Source organism: Phaethon lepturus, unplaced genomic scaffold (assembly GCF_000687285.1).
Source record: "Phaethon lepturus isolate BGI_N335 unplaced genomic scaffold, ASM68728v1 scaffold9003, whole genome shotgun sequence".
Classification (NCBI taxonomy): domain Eukaryota; kingdom Metazoa; phylum Chordata; class Aves; order Phaethontiformes; family Phaethontidae; genus Phaethon; species Phaethon lepturus.
Window position 1 is genome coordinate 64 of NW_010528344.1, and position 17,794 is coordinate 17,857.

Consider the following 17,794-nt stretch of genomic DNA (forward strand, 5'->3'; position numbering starts at 1 on the left):
CAAAACCACTAAACATTTACATACAGGCCCACATGTTTAAAGAAACTCTTCCTTTAAACTACTGTAAATTGTAGTTCTATCTGCTGTGACATTGTTTAATGTTCAGAGTTCAGTTAAATTTTGTAATGCGTTGTACCATCACTTGGCCTTTTCCTGAGCACCAGTGTCTCTTAAGTCTTTTGGAGAAAGAAACATTGCTTACAGGTTTTTATGTTGGTCCCTGATATGACAGACAAGACCATAAAAATACTGGTGGTATCTTGTGCTTGCCAAGCCCAGTTTGGCGTTTTATTTCTTATGGATTAACCCTGCTTTTCCCCTCAATTTTCAGAGTTGTAGTGTGTAACCTCTACCCCTTTGTGAAGACTGTATCTTCTCCGGATGTAACTGTACAAGAGGCAGTGGAAAAAATTGATATTGGTAAGTTAAAAGAGCAAATCTATTCTTCAGGCAGACTTGATGGTTCTGGTCTCTAAGCGGCCTCGGTTCTTCTCTTCTTGTTTGGTGGCCCTGCACACCCACAAAGGAAGTTTGCTAAAGAGCTGAGGAGTTGCAAGGAGCAGACTGAAAGCATAGCTGGGTAAACCTCATTGCTTTTAAGCAGATGTACAATTAAAATGGCAAGTGGCTATTGTAGCAGGCTGGCAAGCCATGCTGCGTAGGTGGGCAAGTCATGCACTGCCCAAAAGGAGGAGCCTGATGTACTGTAGAAGGCTGTGCTAGGAAAGGCCAGGTGGAGCATGCTTCCTACGGAAACCGAGAGAGCAGATTAAACCTCTCTTGCAGCCTCTGGCAGCGTAATAAAAATAAAAAACATGAGCTTTGGAGGGAAAAAAAGCTGAATCACTGAAAGTGCTCAGGTGATTGCTGAAAACTTCATTGCAGGAAGCCATTACAAGGAACGCGGTTGGTCTGCATATGTGGGAGAGTAGTTAGGACCCAAGTTTGGAAACATGGATGCCTGTATCATCAGCAGTTTTGATCTTCCTGCTAGTTATTAACCCCAGAAGGCTTGCCGTTCCTTCACTGCAGCATCTCTGCTTGGCAGCTTGTGAACAGTACAGGCACAGTGTTGTGCCATGAGGTTGGATTGGGATTGAATTTTCTTGCAGTAGTTCAGTCCAAATGATGCCCAGCAGAGTTCTCTATTAAATGTTTTATGGAGTAAGACTCACTCTGCATGTAGCAGTGCCAGCCTCTACTTTTCCTTTGCAACAGCCTAGTATCTCGTACGATTTAGTGTTAGAATAGCTATGCAGCGACAGATTTAAAGGGGAAGTGTGGCATTTTATCTTACACCAAGGACCTGGGCAGGATTCATTAATATTTGCAGAGAGATTTGGGAACCTCTGTTGCTTGGCAGTGTAGAAGTGACTCTTTGTATAGATCCCTCCCCAACCTGGTGTGGCCGAGGATTGTGCTTAAGCACTATGTGGAGACAACCATCCTCTTCAGGATGTGGCTGTGCTGCTCGAATGCATTCTTGCCCCAGTTGCTCATTGCAGCCCGTGACCTGTTTCCTTGCCATCACAGCTCTGCCTGCATCTGCAAAGGCCGATCAATGTGCACCTTCATCAGTAGATTGAGTAAAACTTGCCAGCCTTGTGTGTTTTGAAGAGTGTTCTTATGGTCCCTTCTTGCTGGAGAGAGGGGCCACATTCATCTGGCACAAATGATCAATTGGTGTATGTCCCTTCTTTGCTTCAGATGTGGCTCTTGATTGTGCTATGTCCAGAAGGGAAGTGCTTCATGTCTCCCATCTTTCTTTTGCAGGAGGAGTTGCCTTGCTGCGGGCAGCTGCCAAGAACCATGCTCGTGTGACAGTTGTGTGTGACCCTGCAGACTACTCTGCAGTAGCTAAAGAGATGGCGACATCAAGGGACAAAGATACTTCCATGGAAACCAGGCGTCACCTTGCACTGAAGGTTGGTCGTGTTTGCTTGCAGGCCAGACTCGTTTGCCTTTCATTAATTCCCTTTAAACACCAGGTCCTTTGTAAGTTGATGTTTAAGTTGAGAGGTCTCCCCCATTCTTCCCCCAGGCTTTCACCCACACTGCTCAGTATGATGCAGCCATCTCTGACTACTTTAGGAAAGAGTACAGCAAGGGGGTGTCCCAGCTGCCCCTGAGGTATGGCATGAATCCTCACCAGAGTCCTGCACAGCTCTACACGATGAGATCCAGACTTCCCCTGACAGGTGAGGCTTAGGCCGTGCTGGCCAAAAGGGAGCTCTGGGATAGCTGGGAAAGGAGGTGATTGGGCATATCTGCTGGTTGTCTTTAAAACTGGAATAGCATTTTGTACCTTACTGCAAGGGATGGCCAACAGTGCCTTAACAACTACTTTATTACTGAGTGGCACTAGCTTTGCAATGAAAAGGTTGAGCTGTGTGAGACAGAAAAGCTTGTCTGCTGACCCCCACAAGACTTCTGCTAATGGTAGCAGAGGGAAGGGATACTAGTCTCACTTGCAAGAGTTTGAGATGGGTCTGGTGTGTCTCTCTGCCATTTTACAGGGTGTGCCACTCACCACAGCATTGTTGCAGTGAGGAAAGTCCCTGTTCTGGAGAGAAAGAAAGTCTGGCTAATCTTGTTCTTGAGATTGCTTTCAATGTTGGTGAAACACAAAGCTCTGCCTTGTGTGCAGGCATTGTCCCGTTCAATAGGCAATGAAGCTTTGTGTTGCAGCATTTCCCAATTTCAACTCTGGGACCTCTTGGGAAGCGTTTCAGTTCCTGCACTGGAAGCTGATTTGCTTGCAAGCCTGCCTCCCAGTATGGCAGCAGAACAACACTGTGTTCACTTGTCCTGGCCATGGACTATTGCTAAAATGATCTTTACCTCTTGTCTCCTAAAATGCTTACAGTCCTTCCATGTCAGTACGAGCAATTCTTCTTGCAGGGCCAGGGCAAAAGGTTTTGAGAGCAGACTTTTAGACTTTAGTGTTGATATGGATTTCTGATGAAAGGAACAAGTTAAGCACTTTAACTCACCCTGAATTTTGTGGCTGTGAGTGGCTCTGTTGACATCAGAGACGACATGTGCTTAAAGTTTGGCTAGCGCTGGAGTACTTTGAATCAGAGCCATAGTCACCATATGAAATTCATTTACTAGATCTGTGAAGACAAATACCTGCTAGGGAGAGCAGGGGATGTGTTTTTTGTGTTCTTCCCTGACAACCCTGACTGTGCACCTTTGGTCAAAATCAAGCTCTGGTAGGCTCCCTCTGGAAGAGATAGCTCTTGTTCCACACAGGGACAGCGTGCCTCTCCCATGTCTCAGGCCTGTGCATTTCTCACAAGTCACTGAAGCTTTCCAGGGCACTTAACCAGTTGCTGAGGAGCCTGGGTCATTTAACAAGAACAATTTGTAGTGATTTCAGTTCTTGGTGGGAGAAATCTCTTCTGCTTGCTCTCCAGACTGGGGAGAGGGGTCTGCCCGCTTTAATGTGTCTATTTGTGTGCTGTGTTTGCAGTGGTGAATGGCTCTCCAGGGTTCATCAACCTGTGTGATGCTCTCAATGCCTGGCAGCTGGTGAAGGAACTCAAACAGGCCCTAGGCATTCCTAAAGCATGTCAGCCCTGCAGGTAGGGTGGCTCCTTGTTGCCACGATTTTGTGTCCCTTACCCTGGGGAGGTCCCAGGGGCAGGGACCAGCAAGAGGCTCTGGTTTGAGTGCCCTGGCTTGTATTTCCCACTAGGTGCTGCTGTTGGAATACCTCTCAGCGAACAGGAGGCACAAGTCTGCATGGTGCATGACTTCCACAAGACCTTAACACCCTTAGCGTCTGCCTACGCACGAAGCAGAGGTGAGAAGCCCAGGAATAAACTAGCATGCCCAAAGAGCTGAGCTTAATTCTCAGCACCTGAGCAGCATGCTTAGCACTTTGCAGGCTCTTCTCTTTGCAGGGTACTTCTCCTCTGTAGTGTTTTTCTCCGTAAGGGTCTGACTGACTAAATGAACTGACTGCCTATCAAGAATTGTTCTCCAAGTGAGCAGACCTTGTATGTTGTTTCAAAGAAGCTAAAAACATGTTGGATTCTGTTTCTTGATGTATATAGAAGACTTGTACAGATTTTTTAATTTAAATGTGTATATATACACACACAGAGATACAAATTATGGGGTTTTGGCTAAAGGATGGATAAACAAATAGCTGTGCTGGTAGTACACTCAGCCCTCCATTGCATATGGGGTGCTCAGGAATACTTGAGTAGAAATGTTTATGCCTGGTATTTGGTGGGTGGGTTTTTTTAATGCTTTAGTACTTCAGAGCTCACAAAAAGGCTAAAAATAAGTAAATGCTTATTTTTAAAGATAAAAAAAAAAATTTTAAGATAAAAATTTTGCTAATTCTCTCATTTTCCATGGTATTCCTAGAAAATCTGCACAGATTGTAGAAAACAAAGCAAACCTACTTGATGAGGGGGACATTGGTTTGAGTTCATTTTTGACTGCTTTGGAGACCACCTTTGAATGTTGCCTTCAGAAGACCATTGCATGAGTGGTAGAAAAATAAACCTTTAGAATGGCAGGGACAGAAGAATTGACCTTGCTAAGTAGTAGAGCATCTGTAACAGGAGTTGAGTGCCATCAATTGTTCACCTTAGCTATGCCATTAAATATAGAGAATATTTATTTAAAAAATAAATTAAAAATTGCTCTTGGCTACATTTCTGGGTCTGGTTTCTTGCAGGAAAAGCCAGATGGGAGCATAGACATATAAAAGCTTTCTTCTTTTTCCAGCTATCTCCCATGTAAAATCTTTCTGTGTATGATCCTTGCCTCTCCTTGTGCTCTTGCCACCATGGCTATGGCAGAGCTGCTTGCGGTAGTGGCGGTAGTCATTACAGAGTTAGAGCTTTGACAAATGCAGTGAAAAAGGAAGAATATCTGAACTATGGGAATATTTAAAGGTGCATGTGTTTGGGGTAGGATTTTCCACCCTTGTTACTCTTGTATTTCCTGATTTTTTTTTTTTTTGCTGTGGGACTAAATTATTAGTTCTTATGGAAGTTGGCTGGATTGTAGGAACAAAGACTTTTCTTTGTATTATGCTATAGTTTGATAAGTTACTAAAAATATGGTTTTGCAGGTGCTGATCGCATGTCGTCTTTTGGTGACTTCATTGCCTTGTCTGATATCTGTGATGTGGCTACGGCCAAGATTATTTCCAGAGAGGTTAGTTAAACAGCAGCAAATCATTCGAGTGTAAAAAGGAGAATCGCACTAGATGGAGTCATTGGTTTGTAACAGCCATTCTGTTTGAATTTGACCCATTTTAGTGAAGACTGTTTATTGGTCCATTTGTGTAATTCAGTATCTGGAGCGCAGAATTTACACCTATCTTTTGATGCATTTTTTTCCTCCTACTAGTTAAAACCTGGCTGGTTGGGAGAGCCTGTGAAATAGCAGTGCTTGAAAATGCTGCTTTCCAAGTGATGATTGCAAACCTCTACCTCCTAGTAGGTCTCTGGAAATGAACCCTGATTACCCTGTCAGAAGTATCTGGTTGAAGGGCTGTAATCTGAACAATAGAGGAGCGGAGAGCTGATGGCCAGCCTCTTGCCCAAGGCAGGAATGTGGATGTAGATTGCTACCTGCCAGCCGATACAAGTTACGTGTAGGCTCAGCCACTTTCCAGGCTGCACTTTTAACTTTGCTGGATTCAATGTTAACTCCGTTAGCTGACTGCGTTGCACAAGTTACTGGCTTAAATACAGACTTAAATGTATGTAAGGAGTTAATGCTTTACCAAACACGTTCGTCCCATTATATGTTGCCTACAATTTTTTTGAGAGGGAGAAGGCACAGTGCAAAGGGCTGTCTTGTATGTTGGAGGCTTCTTCTCAAATGAATGAAAGAGCATGTTTGACTGGTTTGTGAGGATAACAGTTGGTATATTACTACTTTAAAAAAAAAAAACACACCAAAAAAAAAAACCCACCACTAAAGGAACCACCCACATTGTAGGATAAGAAAGGTGTGTATCAATTCATGACAATGATGAATGTAAACTCTTTTACTTCAGTTTCAATGCTGTTAACAGCTCTTTTGCCAGTATTTTTGTCTCATCAGAAGTGTCACTCTTGAAATAAGGATTTTTTTTTTTTTTTTTTTAAAGCCACGTTTACTGATAGGGCTGAGAAGTGGAGACGTCATGCACGAGCTGTTTTCCCCTGCAGGGGGATATTAGTTATTAGTTCCATTCTGTTTAAAGTGATGGCAGGATATTTTTTATTAACTCCTTTATTGTAGTGCTCTGCTGTTTCCAGGACTGAAACCAATATTGTAATAGTGCCTTTGGTATTGTGTGGTACAGACGAACCCCAAGAGGTGTGCCTTCAATTCCTTTCTGGAAATGGCAGGTGGAGTTTTCAGTATTAGCTCCTCTTTTATTTTTTTTTTCATGTAGAAGCTGAAATCTGTGTGTTGCAGGTATCTGATGGTGTGGTAGCTCCTGGCTATGAGGAAGAAGCTCTCAAAATCCTTGCCAAAAAGAAGAATGGTGGTTACTGTGTCCTCCAGGTTTGTTCTCCTGCTCCACTCTAACCCTCTTCTGCTCTTCCCATACATGCTTTTCACAGACATTAGTGTCCAAATAGCTGGGGGGCTAATCCAGGCCCCCCTGCAGAGCATGGAAATGTTTCCTCTGGGTCTTTGGGGATTCCTGTATGAACTGGAATTCCACGAGCAGTGTTGTGGTCATATTTAGTGTATAGTCCTAGAGCAGAGTATTTTTGTAATGCCTTCCTTGGCTTTCAAAGCGATGTGGATTTAAAGTAGTTAAATCTGTGAACCAGCAAGAATACTTCAAAGAAGGAGAGTTTCTGTGCTCTCTTTCTATTCTTTGCCAGCGTTCCTCTCACATTTGCTGCATATGTTTTCTTCCTGAATTCTTTATATCAGATCTAGTGCCTCAATGATGTTGTGAGTCTTGGGAGTGAGAAGCATGTGTTGTGTGTCACTGGGGGAGGCCTTGTCTGGGCATGTGGTATTTGTAGGGCAGTCAGTGGTGAAGATAGCAGCACAGGCAGAGTTTGGACCTGGGATGATGCACCTTTACATACTGCAACCAGGATGCTCGTCAAGGAATATTATTATAGTGCGGTCAAGTGTCAGGTTGCCGTACTAGTTCCCGCACTGATTGTTGGGACTTCAAAATCATCCAGTTTTGGTGAACATGACTAAGGGATTACATAATGCTGTGAGAGCAGCCAAACCAGTCCTATTTCTGCCTAACTCTGGGAGACAAACAAGCAGAGAACTTCACTACAACATAACAAAAGAGAAAATCCAAGGTTTAGATGAAGTTGCAATTGTAGTGGAGCTGTGGAAGACGGCTCAGGAGCTTCAGGCAAGAAGGAATGAAATTGCAGACAATATTGGCAGCTGATTACCTCCTGAATTTAATTAGCTTTGCAAGGATGAGGTTGTATGGTTAAGCCTGTATCTTCAGGGCCTGTCTGCAGAGGGATGCTGAGGAAAGTTAATCTGAACAAATTTAAATGGATTAGGGAAACCACATAGAGTGTGTGCACACTCCTGTTTAGAGCTGGTAGCCTAAACAGGTTTACTTCATAGAATCATAGAATCGTTAAGGTTGGAAAAGACCTCTAAGATCATCAAGTCCAGGCATCAACACAACACCACCAGCCCACTAAACCAGATCCCGAAGTACCACATCTACACGTTTTTTGAACACCTCCAGTGATGGTGACTCCACCACCTCCCTGGGCAGCCTGTTCCAACGTTTGACCACTCTCTCCATAAAGACATTTTTCCTAATACCCAGTCTAAACCTCCCCTGGCACAATGTGAGGCCTTTTCCTCTCGTCCTATCAGTAGTTACTTGGGAGAAGAGACCAACACCCACCTCACCACAAGCCCCTTTCAGGTAGTTGTAGAGAGCGGTAAGGTCTCCCCTCAGCCTCCTCCAGACTAAACCACCCCAGTTCCCTCAGCCATTCCTTGTAAAACTTGTGCTCCAGACTTCTCACCAGCTTCGTTGCCCTTCTTTGGACACGCTCCAACACCTCAACGTCCTTCTTGTAGTGAGGGGCCCAACCCTGAACACAGGATTCGAGGTGCGGCCTCACCAGTGCTGAGTTTCATGTCTCAATAACATGAACTGAGGCTATCAGATTTCTAAATAAGCCCATGCATGGGTAAACCTGAATGCAGTTTAACATTTCCATTTAACTTTACCCCTTACACTGGTGTAAATTAACTGCGCTGCATGCTTGTTTGGAGATGGGCCCGAAGAGAGTGCCTCCTTCGAAATAGTCGCATTCACTGTTCTCTTTAATGTCAAAGAGGGTTGGGAGTTGTACCTTGAGGCATGTATGAAGCAACTCAAAATATTTCCACCTTCTTGTGGAAGACTGGAAGAATCTGTGTAGATGTGTTTTCCCTTTCTGTGAAAGACTAGAAGACTTTGTAGATTTTTGTGGCTCACAGGATGGGCATTTGTTTATACGCATCTATACTGCATTACCTCTCTCTGCCCTGTAAATGTCACTTTGTGCTGTTGAGATCTTGCTGCCCCAGTTAATTCTAATTGCTTCTGATGATTTGACATTGCTTTCTATAAACCGTTCACTTCTTTTGGATTCTTTAGATAATGTGTTTTAACCTAAGATATTACTGGACGTTGGCTTTGAAGAGCTCTTAAGAATGTTTTATTGGCCTATCCTTTGGCTTTTAGATGGATCCTCATTATGAGCCAGATGACAATGAGATTCGAACCCTCTATGGATTGCATCTCATGCAGAAGAGGAACAATGCAGTCATCGACCGGTCGTTGTTCAAGAACATTGTTACAAAGAATAAAAACGTAAGTGTAGAAGATAAATGAGCTTAAAGACTGGTAGAATGAACTGGTGTGCTTTCATCAAGGAAGTCATCACTGTTCTATTTTAAGAGCTCCTAAAATATTTTAATGAGACTTTAACTGGTTTCAACAAAACAGTGCTTTCTGGACCAGATATATTTGGGTAAGTCAGGGTAGTTCACCTTTGTTTTCATTCCTTACATAAATAAGAGGAGCTGGGCCTTGCCCTTTATCTCTGACTACCAAAATATTTGTATTTCTTATTTATAAGAAGCTACCTTGTGTATTTTCTTAGGGTGAGATAGGCCATGTGCTAAGGATCCATCTCCTTCTGACTCAGTGTTTACTTCTCCCTTTTGTGTACAGCGTGTTGTATAAACTCTGGCCCTGCTGATACTGCTCATCACTTAAGAGTTCACATCACCAGAAAGTTACCAGTTATTTCTTTGTCTCTGATCTTGTTCCCATAAAAAATCAGATGTTAATGAGCACATGATTAGTCATGGGCTCAGAAGCAAGTTCAGACATTGAGGTAATAAAAATCATTTTACCAAATTAGTGATGGAATGGACTTAATGCAAATATTGGGAGCTGCTATTATTGTTGCGGTCCTGTGCATACTTACTCATGTGCTTAGATTTTTTGCCTCTGAGCACATCTGATGACAGCGAGCAAACAGAGAAGACTTTGCAGGCTTAGGGCCAGTGATAGAGCCCTCTTGACCTGGTAAGATTGAGTCTTACCCTATAAGATTATAAGAGCTATAAAATTAGCTGCCAAACCGATCATTTACAGTTTTCAACCTGAACAAAATTTGCTCGTAATTGAACAAAACACGATATTTTAGTTCTCTTGTTTTCCCTCTCTATGATACAGTACTTGTGATGGCTTTGGGGGTTTGCAGATCACTAGCCAGTTGTTAGGATGGGCCATTGACAATGATGTTTTGTTTCAGCTGCCTGAGTCTGCTGTTCGAGACCTGATTGTTGCCAGCATCGCTGTCAAATACACCCAGTCCAATTCGGTTTGCTACGCCAAGGATGGGCAGGTAACCAAATCAGACAGCTCTGTGGAGCGTGCTTTCACAGCCAAGCTGGCCAGGGAGTACTTTTGTCAGGCATGAGTTTTAAAACCATTTAGCATACAGGAAGCTATTAAACAGGTACAGGCAAACTGCCCTAGACAGTGCCATGCAGAACAGTAGCTAAACCCATGTTTCTCAAGAGGCTGCTTCAAAACCTCCGTGTAGTTTTTTCATGGTGATGACAGGGCTGGCCCTTTCAATGATAGGGTTGAAAAAGCTCCTATATGCTTCTGTAAGTTTGGCCTTGAGTAATTTCTTTCTAACTACTTTTCCCTTTTATATCATTTTTTTGAGGGCGTGTACATGCATTGTAGTCCATATAGAGCCTTAGGAAGTGACAGTAGTTTTCACAGCTGGATTCTGACTGTCCAAATGGTTTTTAGTTTTATTTTCACTTTTTATATAAGAAATAAGGGATGTGCTTTCTTTTTTCCCCTTTGGGGTATTAGAAATCTTCTGTTCTCCCTGATTTTTTGGGTTTTTTTTCAAGCTTATGATGGATGTTGGGATTTATAGGGGTGTTATCAAACGTGTTGAGATAGGAATCTTAAATTTTTTTTTAAATCCCTTCTTTCCAAGTTACCACTACATCTTCAGCTTAAATCAGTTATCCAAAAGTTGTTTTAAATGTATTAAAAACAGTTTTTTTGCCCAGCAGCTCATTCTCATAATGCTGCTGTTTAGCTGGTTTTCTGCTCTCCATGGTAACTTTTCCATAGGCCTGGATTATTTTTTAAAAATACAGAAGAAAAAGACAAAGAACGTTTTTGATCTTGAGCTTTGGTACGTCATAAACCAGCCAAACGGATCATACAGTGTACCCTACAGGTACAGACTGTGAATGAATTCCAACGCTGTCCTTTTTGCATTGGTACTCATCTGCATTTGTCAGATTGTTGTTACAGCCTGAAAGCATTGCAGCGCTGTCTGCGGGAGTCATGTGCTCTATGGTTCTTGAAAACATGTCTCTGGAGATCTGGCATTTTTCTTTTATTCAGTTTTGGTTTGTTGGGGTTTTTTTCTTGCTTTTAAACAATTCTTTGTACTTGAGACTGTTAGTTCTCGTAGCCCCAGAACAAAGTTGTCACTATCTTTGCTCCTTTTCCCTTATTACAGCAGCAATTTCCCCAGTGCTTTTGCAAGTCTGGACTTAACATGGTGCTGCAGATGTTTCTGAAATGTGTGTGGTAATGCATGTACCATATGGAAGGGAGAAGGCATGAGGGAGGAGTGAAAAGCAGTGTGGGCAGGCAGGGGTTTAACTAGCTGGGCTTCAGTGGTGTTTTGCATTTTTGCAGGCATATATTTGATTAAAATATAAATGTGCTTTGTCTTGGTTTGCTGATATATGTGATAAGGAAGGCCAAGGTCAAAGGTCTGTATACTGCGCTAAGAAACAGGTGACTTGAACAGTAGCAGCTACAATCGCTTACTCGAGGTGGCAAAGCTGTGTTGGGTTCTTCCAGTCAAAGCTTAATGTCTTCCTAAAGAGACTCAATACAGTCCAAATGCCGAAACAGCAGTGTGGCATGCCATAGGTAGTGATGGAGGAGCTCAGATAGGAGCTCCCTTCTGGTTTTAAAGCCTGTAAAAGCTTCCCGAGACTGTTAAGTATTGAGACCATTGCTCTTAACGTGGGGAAGGAAATAAGGTCCACTAAAAATTGGTCTTACTAAGATGATGATTAGCTTAGCTTCTTCTTGGTGATGCTGTGCAGAACTAACTCTGGTCATATCACCCACCATCAGACGTGTACAGGAATATTTGGGTGCAAATCAAAACATAGCACAAATCAAGAACCACGGATAGAAAGTAGCTTTCTGATTGTTACGCTTAAAAGTCAGATCCTGGAAAAGCATTTTGCATGAGCCGAACCTGGGAAGTCCAGCTTGCTTTCAGCTCTGTTGCTTTTGGTTTTCTAGAGGTTATTTCAGCCTCACAGCATCCCCCTTGCCTAGCAAAACTCTTGTGTATCGGACATCCAGAACATTTTTTGGCAGCTTGGCTTCGTTGGGTTTGTGACTGGATTGGCTGCTCCAGCAAGGGCTGGTGCTTGGGTTAATAAGTTCTAGGAAATCATAGAGTGGGAGGAAGTGTTTATGGACTGGAGTGTCACTTAATTTGCAGGAAGCCAGCTGCCCCTAATTGCAATAAACACTTTCACTTGTTTTGTCTGACTTTCAGCACCAGCGATGCCAGTCTATAACATGTTGATTTACAGTTTTCTTTAATGATACCACCATGGTTTAAATAAGCAATTTAAAATTATTCTCTTTCTTTATTCTCTGCACAAGAGGATAAAACAAACCTCTTAATTTACCTTACTGTTTTCCACCAATGGTGCAGACATTTGTCAGTAACTTCATTGTTTGTCTTCCCAATTGTGAAGTCCTTTATTTGATTTTTATAATTCCAAATGTATTTAGGCTTTCTGTTTTCACTCATTATTCAGGGTAAATCTGCATAAACCCAGGCCAATTTGGATCATTTTGCAAGGATCCTTTGGGCATTATCCATCTCACCCACACTGTGCTTTTGCACAGTATTCCAGCTACGGGCATGTTTGGCTTCCCTGTGAACTAAAGTGTTCTGTTCAAGTAGTTCTCACTTTTCACCCGAGATTTTTTTTTAAGTGATTTTTCTGCTCGCCTTGTATTATGGTCTCCTTTCACTCCTCACACTTAATAGGCTCTGCTTAAGCACTTTTTGAATGTCAGGAGATTCAACTGTGAAAGAAATTAATTTTTGTGTAGAAAATAGGCAGAAAATAGAGGGGAAGGATTCCTTTATGGAGGATTTTGATGTTTCAGCTGTGTTTTCATATGGGAGAAAGGCAACATTTGAGGAAGGGAGAGATAAGGTGTAGGAAGAAGGATTTTTCACTTCACACGAAGTGCAAAAGGCGGAGAATAGGTATATTCAGACAGGCCAGTGTGAAGAGAGGTTCAGGTACAAGTCTATAAAGCTCAGCCTTCTGATTTCTCCTCTGTAGACCAGAAATTCCAGGCTAGACTGAAGAAATTTTCCTCAGCAGTGTTGCATCAAAACACATTTTTCTACAAAAGAGGATTTTGCTTTCCCTGGATCGTCATTTTTCCAGTGAAGTGCATCTTAAGCATATTCTTCCGAGGCTGTAACTATGAACTTCCTTCTCAAGCAACGTCAGCTCATCAGGAGGAGGCAGAGAGAAGCAGTTTTTATATTCTCTTGCCTGTTAAGCCATTATAAAAACAGCTCCATGTGTTGCAGATAGTATCTCTGTAGATTTGGGGATGCCTGTGAAGAGTTTACAGGGTATATTACTTTGTTTAGCTGAAGCACAAAGTTCCTGCCATTTCGGACTTGTTGAACATGAGCTCCCTAGAGATGCGGGGTCCCCTGCAAGTTTGAAGGTTAAACAGGGTGGACGTGAGAGCAGAGGCTGGACATCAGGAGTGTTTGTGGGGGGAAAGGTGTCACTAAGTCGTGAGAAACTTTGCATCTATTTAGTATTTATGATAATATACTTATGGGCTTATTAAGCACTGATGACTTCAGTTATAGCTGAGCAGATGATATTAGATGGCAGCCCAAGTCTTTCATTTGCTCCTTGGGGGAATAGTATCCAGCGGCATGTTTTATGGTTCTGGTAAGAGGTGAAGTCACTGTGTCTTGATGAATGAGAAGACAAATGATTCATTCCTTTGAGGGCAGCCTTTGACTTACAGCTTTACCATCTGTTTCAGTCTGAGCTGGAAACTCTGAGGCATTGGCCAGAACTGCTAGCCTCAACACAGTGTCCCTGGAGCAGTCCCCCATGTGAACAGCCTGGTGAACGGTTCAGCTGTGGCTTCATAGGAGGAGGAAATTATGGGAGAGAGACTTGTTTTCTGTCAGATCTCTGGTTTGAAATGGCAGGAGTTCTCTTTGGAAAGCAGGACCCACAGCTCTGAAAGCCGTGAAGAAAAGTTACCAGTGGTGAAGTCTGGCCTTTGTGCCTGGCATACTGTCATGGCAGAGGCAAAGCTGAGCGACAGCAGACAGTCTGGAGCCCAAGAGACCTCAGCTCGGTCCCTTGCCCTTGCCAGTTGTGACTGCAGGCAGACCGTATCTGCAGAGTTTGTTCTGCCAGCGTCCAGTAACCAAGATGTCTCCAGCCACATTCAGTTTTCAGTGGCGTCAGCACCTAAGAGTTGCCTTTCCCTCCACTGCAAGCTTGCACCAGCCCAGACAGGATGCAAGAGCTTGTTCGAATTGTGCGTTGAACTGTGACAAATGGCTTGCAGAGTTACCTGACCACCAGACTCCAAAGAGTCTCTACATATTTTAATGTACAGTATACCTGCAAAAATTGGGAGGGATTGAATGTGTCTGATGAGAACTCCAAAGAAAGTGGTCTGATAAAAGCAAATGGAAACCTGAGCGTATTTGCTGAGGTATTTTCATAGCAGCTTCCTTGAGGAAAAAAATTACCTTTTGGATTTTGCTTCCAGAAGCACTAGGTCTGTTTTGATATCAAGCACAAGTGCTATTAAATAAGGTTAGCAGCAGCTGTGTTAAAAATCCTGGACTCTCTGGCAGATGTGGCAGAGTAGGAAATGTGTTGGTAGCTCCAGGGCCTTGACAATTCATGCGATGTAATGGTCCTACTGACCAACCTTCCCAGTTGAGCAGTGGATGTACTTTCTTATCAGCCTTGACAGACAAACTGCCCTGTAATCCACTACATAGCACAGTTGATCTGTTTAAGCTGTGCATGCCTGGCCCACCGGGAAAGATGACGGTGTTTGGGTGACCCAGGCTCAGACTTTAATCTTCTAACTGCAGGGCCCTTTTCCAGAACAGGTAGGCAGCTTAACCACCTCTTAGCAGTCACATTTGTTTCTACAACCAGCAGGATTTTATTTTGCCTTAAACAAAAGCCATAATTGTATCACTCTCCTGAGGTTAACAGTTTGACTCTGATGGCTAGGGCTGTGGTATTTAGAAGGATGAAAGAAGGTAGTGTCCTCAGAGTGATGGTCAGCTCAGCAGAGCCATGGAAGTTAGCAGTGCAGAGAGCTGATGCTGTAACCAATTTACAGCATTGGGGATGCAGGTGTTTTGAAAGTTTTCCTTGCTAATTACCTACGCTCTTTCTCCACTTTGAAGAGCGGATAATTTGTGGGAGGTCTCTTCTAATTGCTTGGCTGGAATGCAGCTCTGATTGTGATCTCTGTGTAGCAAGGTGTGATTGTTCTTTGTATCTATATGCTTCAGGTCATAGGTATTGGAGCTGGCCAACAGTCCCGGATCCACTGCACACGTCTGGCTGGTGACAAGGCAAACAACTGGTGGCTTCGGCACCACCCACGTGTGCTCTCCATGAAGTTCAAAGCGGGTGTGAAGAGAGCAGAGATCTCCAATGCCATTGATCAGTATGTCACTGGGACCATTGGTGAGGTAAGGGCTGGCTGAGAGGTTTCTCTGGAGAGTCCAGCTTCTGCGAAACAAGTACTACGTAAAGACTTTAAGCCTGGCTTGAGTTTTGTGCGTGGATGTCAGTAATAGATGATCCCAAAGAGCTGGGAGATCTACTGGCCAGGGCCCAGGATGGTGACTTCCCCGAGGTCATTTAACAGCCCAGTGGCAAAGCGTCCTGCTTTGCCCCTCCAATACTGCAGGAGGGGAGGGGTGCTGGAACCTGCCCTATGCTTTGGTGTGTGGTTGCTTTCATCTGATAGTTGCCCCCAGCAGTAAGGAAGGGTTAAAGCTACAGTTAATGTTTCAACTCTCACTGCCCTGTCAGAGCAGCTGTCCTTCTTGAATGCTGCTCTTTGCTTGTGTGGCATTTTGGGTTCTTGGAATCTCTCTGACCTCCGTGTTGCAAGTGCTAGTGAGACAAGAAAATAGTATGTCCTTTTTAAGTATTGAAAGCAAAGAGCTGGGTTGGGGACCTTGTGAATCATCTCTGTGAGCAGTTGCTTGTTTAAGGGGGTAAGAAATGGAGCAGTTGCTGTTTCAGAAGGTGAATCATAAACCAAGCTGCTGTTTGTCATGTGTTAGGTCATCTACCAGATCCTGTTTGTGTGTGCTGGCATTTACACAGAGCAGCATATTGCAGGCAGGCCAAGCAGAGCATCTTGGAATTGAAGGCGGAGAGGAGGAATCCCTCAAGCCCTGGGGTGAGGAGGGGGAAGGAAAGGAGAGAAAAGGATGCAAAAAGAGCTGATGGTGGTAATGTGTTCCCACCACCACTTGGGATTTTAAAAACAGAGCTGTGGGAGCAGAAAGCCCAGCTGAGCTGGGTGTTAGAGGGATGCCATCATCACTCATCCTTATGTGCTTCTGGCCGGAGACTGCCGGGAGCCCGTGCTTTGGGGCTGAGCTGGCTCTTTTTGTTGTCACAGGATGAGGACCTGGTGAAATGGAAGGCGATGTTTGAAGAGGTGCCTGCCCAGTTAACAGAAGCGGAGAAGAAGCAGTGGATTGCCAAGATGACTGCTGTCTCTCTCAGCTCCGATGCATTCTTCCCTTTTAGGGATAACGTCGACAGAGCAAAACGGGTAAGGTCGTGGCAGGGCCAGGATGTCAGTGTGACTCCCAGGAAACCTCTGCTCAGCCCGGGCTTTTCATTTGAATTTTACACAGAGTGCTGCAGAATGCTGCACTGCTGGCTAGAAGAGCACATCCTGGGAAGGGTGTTTCTCGTGGTTACTGGTCTCATGTGGACAGTAATTATCCAGCCATTGCTCAGTTTGTTGATTTGGGATGAGTAGAGGATTAAAGTTTATTAAATGGTTTAAGAATATGAAGAAAAGGCCTATTGCTTCCAGAGGAACCATTTTATACTTGCTTCTGAGCTGTGGCAAGAACAGACTGCTCACATGAGGAAATCCCCTGTGCATGGCTTTGGGCCATGGAGGCCTTTGTTCAGTGCTTAGTATGGTGGGATGTGGATGAAGGACTGGGTCTGCCAGCTCCTTTACAGGGGGATTTTGGTTTGCTCTCCTCTAATCCTTCTACTTATCTCTGTGTTTGTTCAGAGCGGAGTACAGTTCATCGCTGCCCCATCTGGCTCGGCTGCCGACGAGGTTGTGATCGAAGCTTGCAATGAGCTGGGGATAACTCTCATTCACACCAATCTTCGGCTGTTTCATCACTGAGTTTGCTGTGGACTGTCATGGCCCCTCTTTGGTCACAGTCTCACCAGCAGCAGTGACTGGAATATCACCAGTTTCATTGGGAGGCACCTGCAGTCTGTGCTTAGCAAGCCTTTGTAAGATCTGTAAAGGAGATCTTTCCCTGTGTTAACAGAGACTGAAGGCACAAGAAGTTGGCCTCCAGGGTAGAAAATAGGTCTCTCTATTTGCAAATAAACATACGGTTATTAGCTATGTTGGAGTTTGTAGTCTTGTGTCATCCAAATCCTGTGTCCTCAAGACAAAAGGTTTATTTTGGGGATAAATTTTATGGTCCAGACTTTACTAACTCATTAGAAGGCCTATGGAATGGTATGAAAGCCTGGCTTGTGCCCAACTCCTCAATAAACTGATAAAAATCTGTGGTGTAACTTGAACTGAGCTGCCTTTTTTTTTTTTTTTTCCCCTTCCCCCACCCTGGAGTCAGCAGGTAGTTTTCTCTGGGCGTTTCTAATCTATTATCCTCTTCCCCTGTGAGGCGAGGGGGGCAGGTCCTTTGTGCAAGGCCATCTCTGGTTTGGTGCTCCGAATCCTGCCTTAGACATGTGCTTTGGGCTGAGGGGCAGTGTCAGATGGCTTTCTCCAAGGTAAAAGACTCATTCCTGTGAGTTTGACATGCTTGTTCTCATACCGGGGAGTTCAATTCAGAGTTCATAGGCAGGCATCTGGGAAGCATCTTGCCTAAAGCCACTTCCCTTCTCCATTGTGTGCAATTTG

General features: G+C 43.9%; 1 protein-coding gene across 1 annotated transcript; it reads left to right on the forward strand.

Annotated features, from left to right (window-relative positions):
• Nucleotides 1–331: 331 nt before the first annotated feature.
• On the forward strand, nt 332–17,275 carry ATIC (5-aminoimidazole-4-carboxamide ribonucleotide formyltransferase/IMP cyclohydrolase; the record flags this gene model as incomplete). Its single annotated transcript, XM_010283650.1, is given in 13 exon segments — nt 332–420; nt 1,774–1,925; nt 2,042–2,198; nt 3,476–3,566; nt 3,568–3,587; nt 3,701–3,808; nt 5,096–5,181; nt 6,439–6,528; nt 8,708–8,836; nt 9,789–9,881; nt 15,156–15,338; nt 16,286–16,441; nt 16,922–17,275. Coding segments are annotated over 13 exon segments (1,474 nt in total), but the record flags the coding sequence as incomplete, so codon positions are not given.
• Between the last annotated feature and the right edge of the window lie 519 nt (nt 17,276–17,794).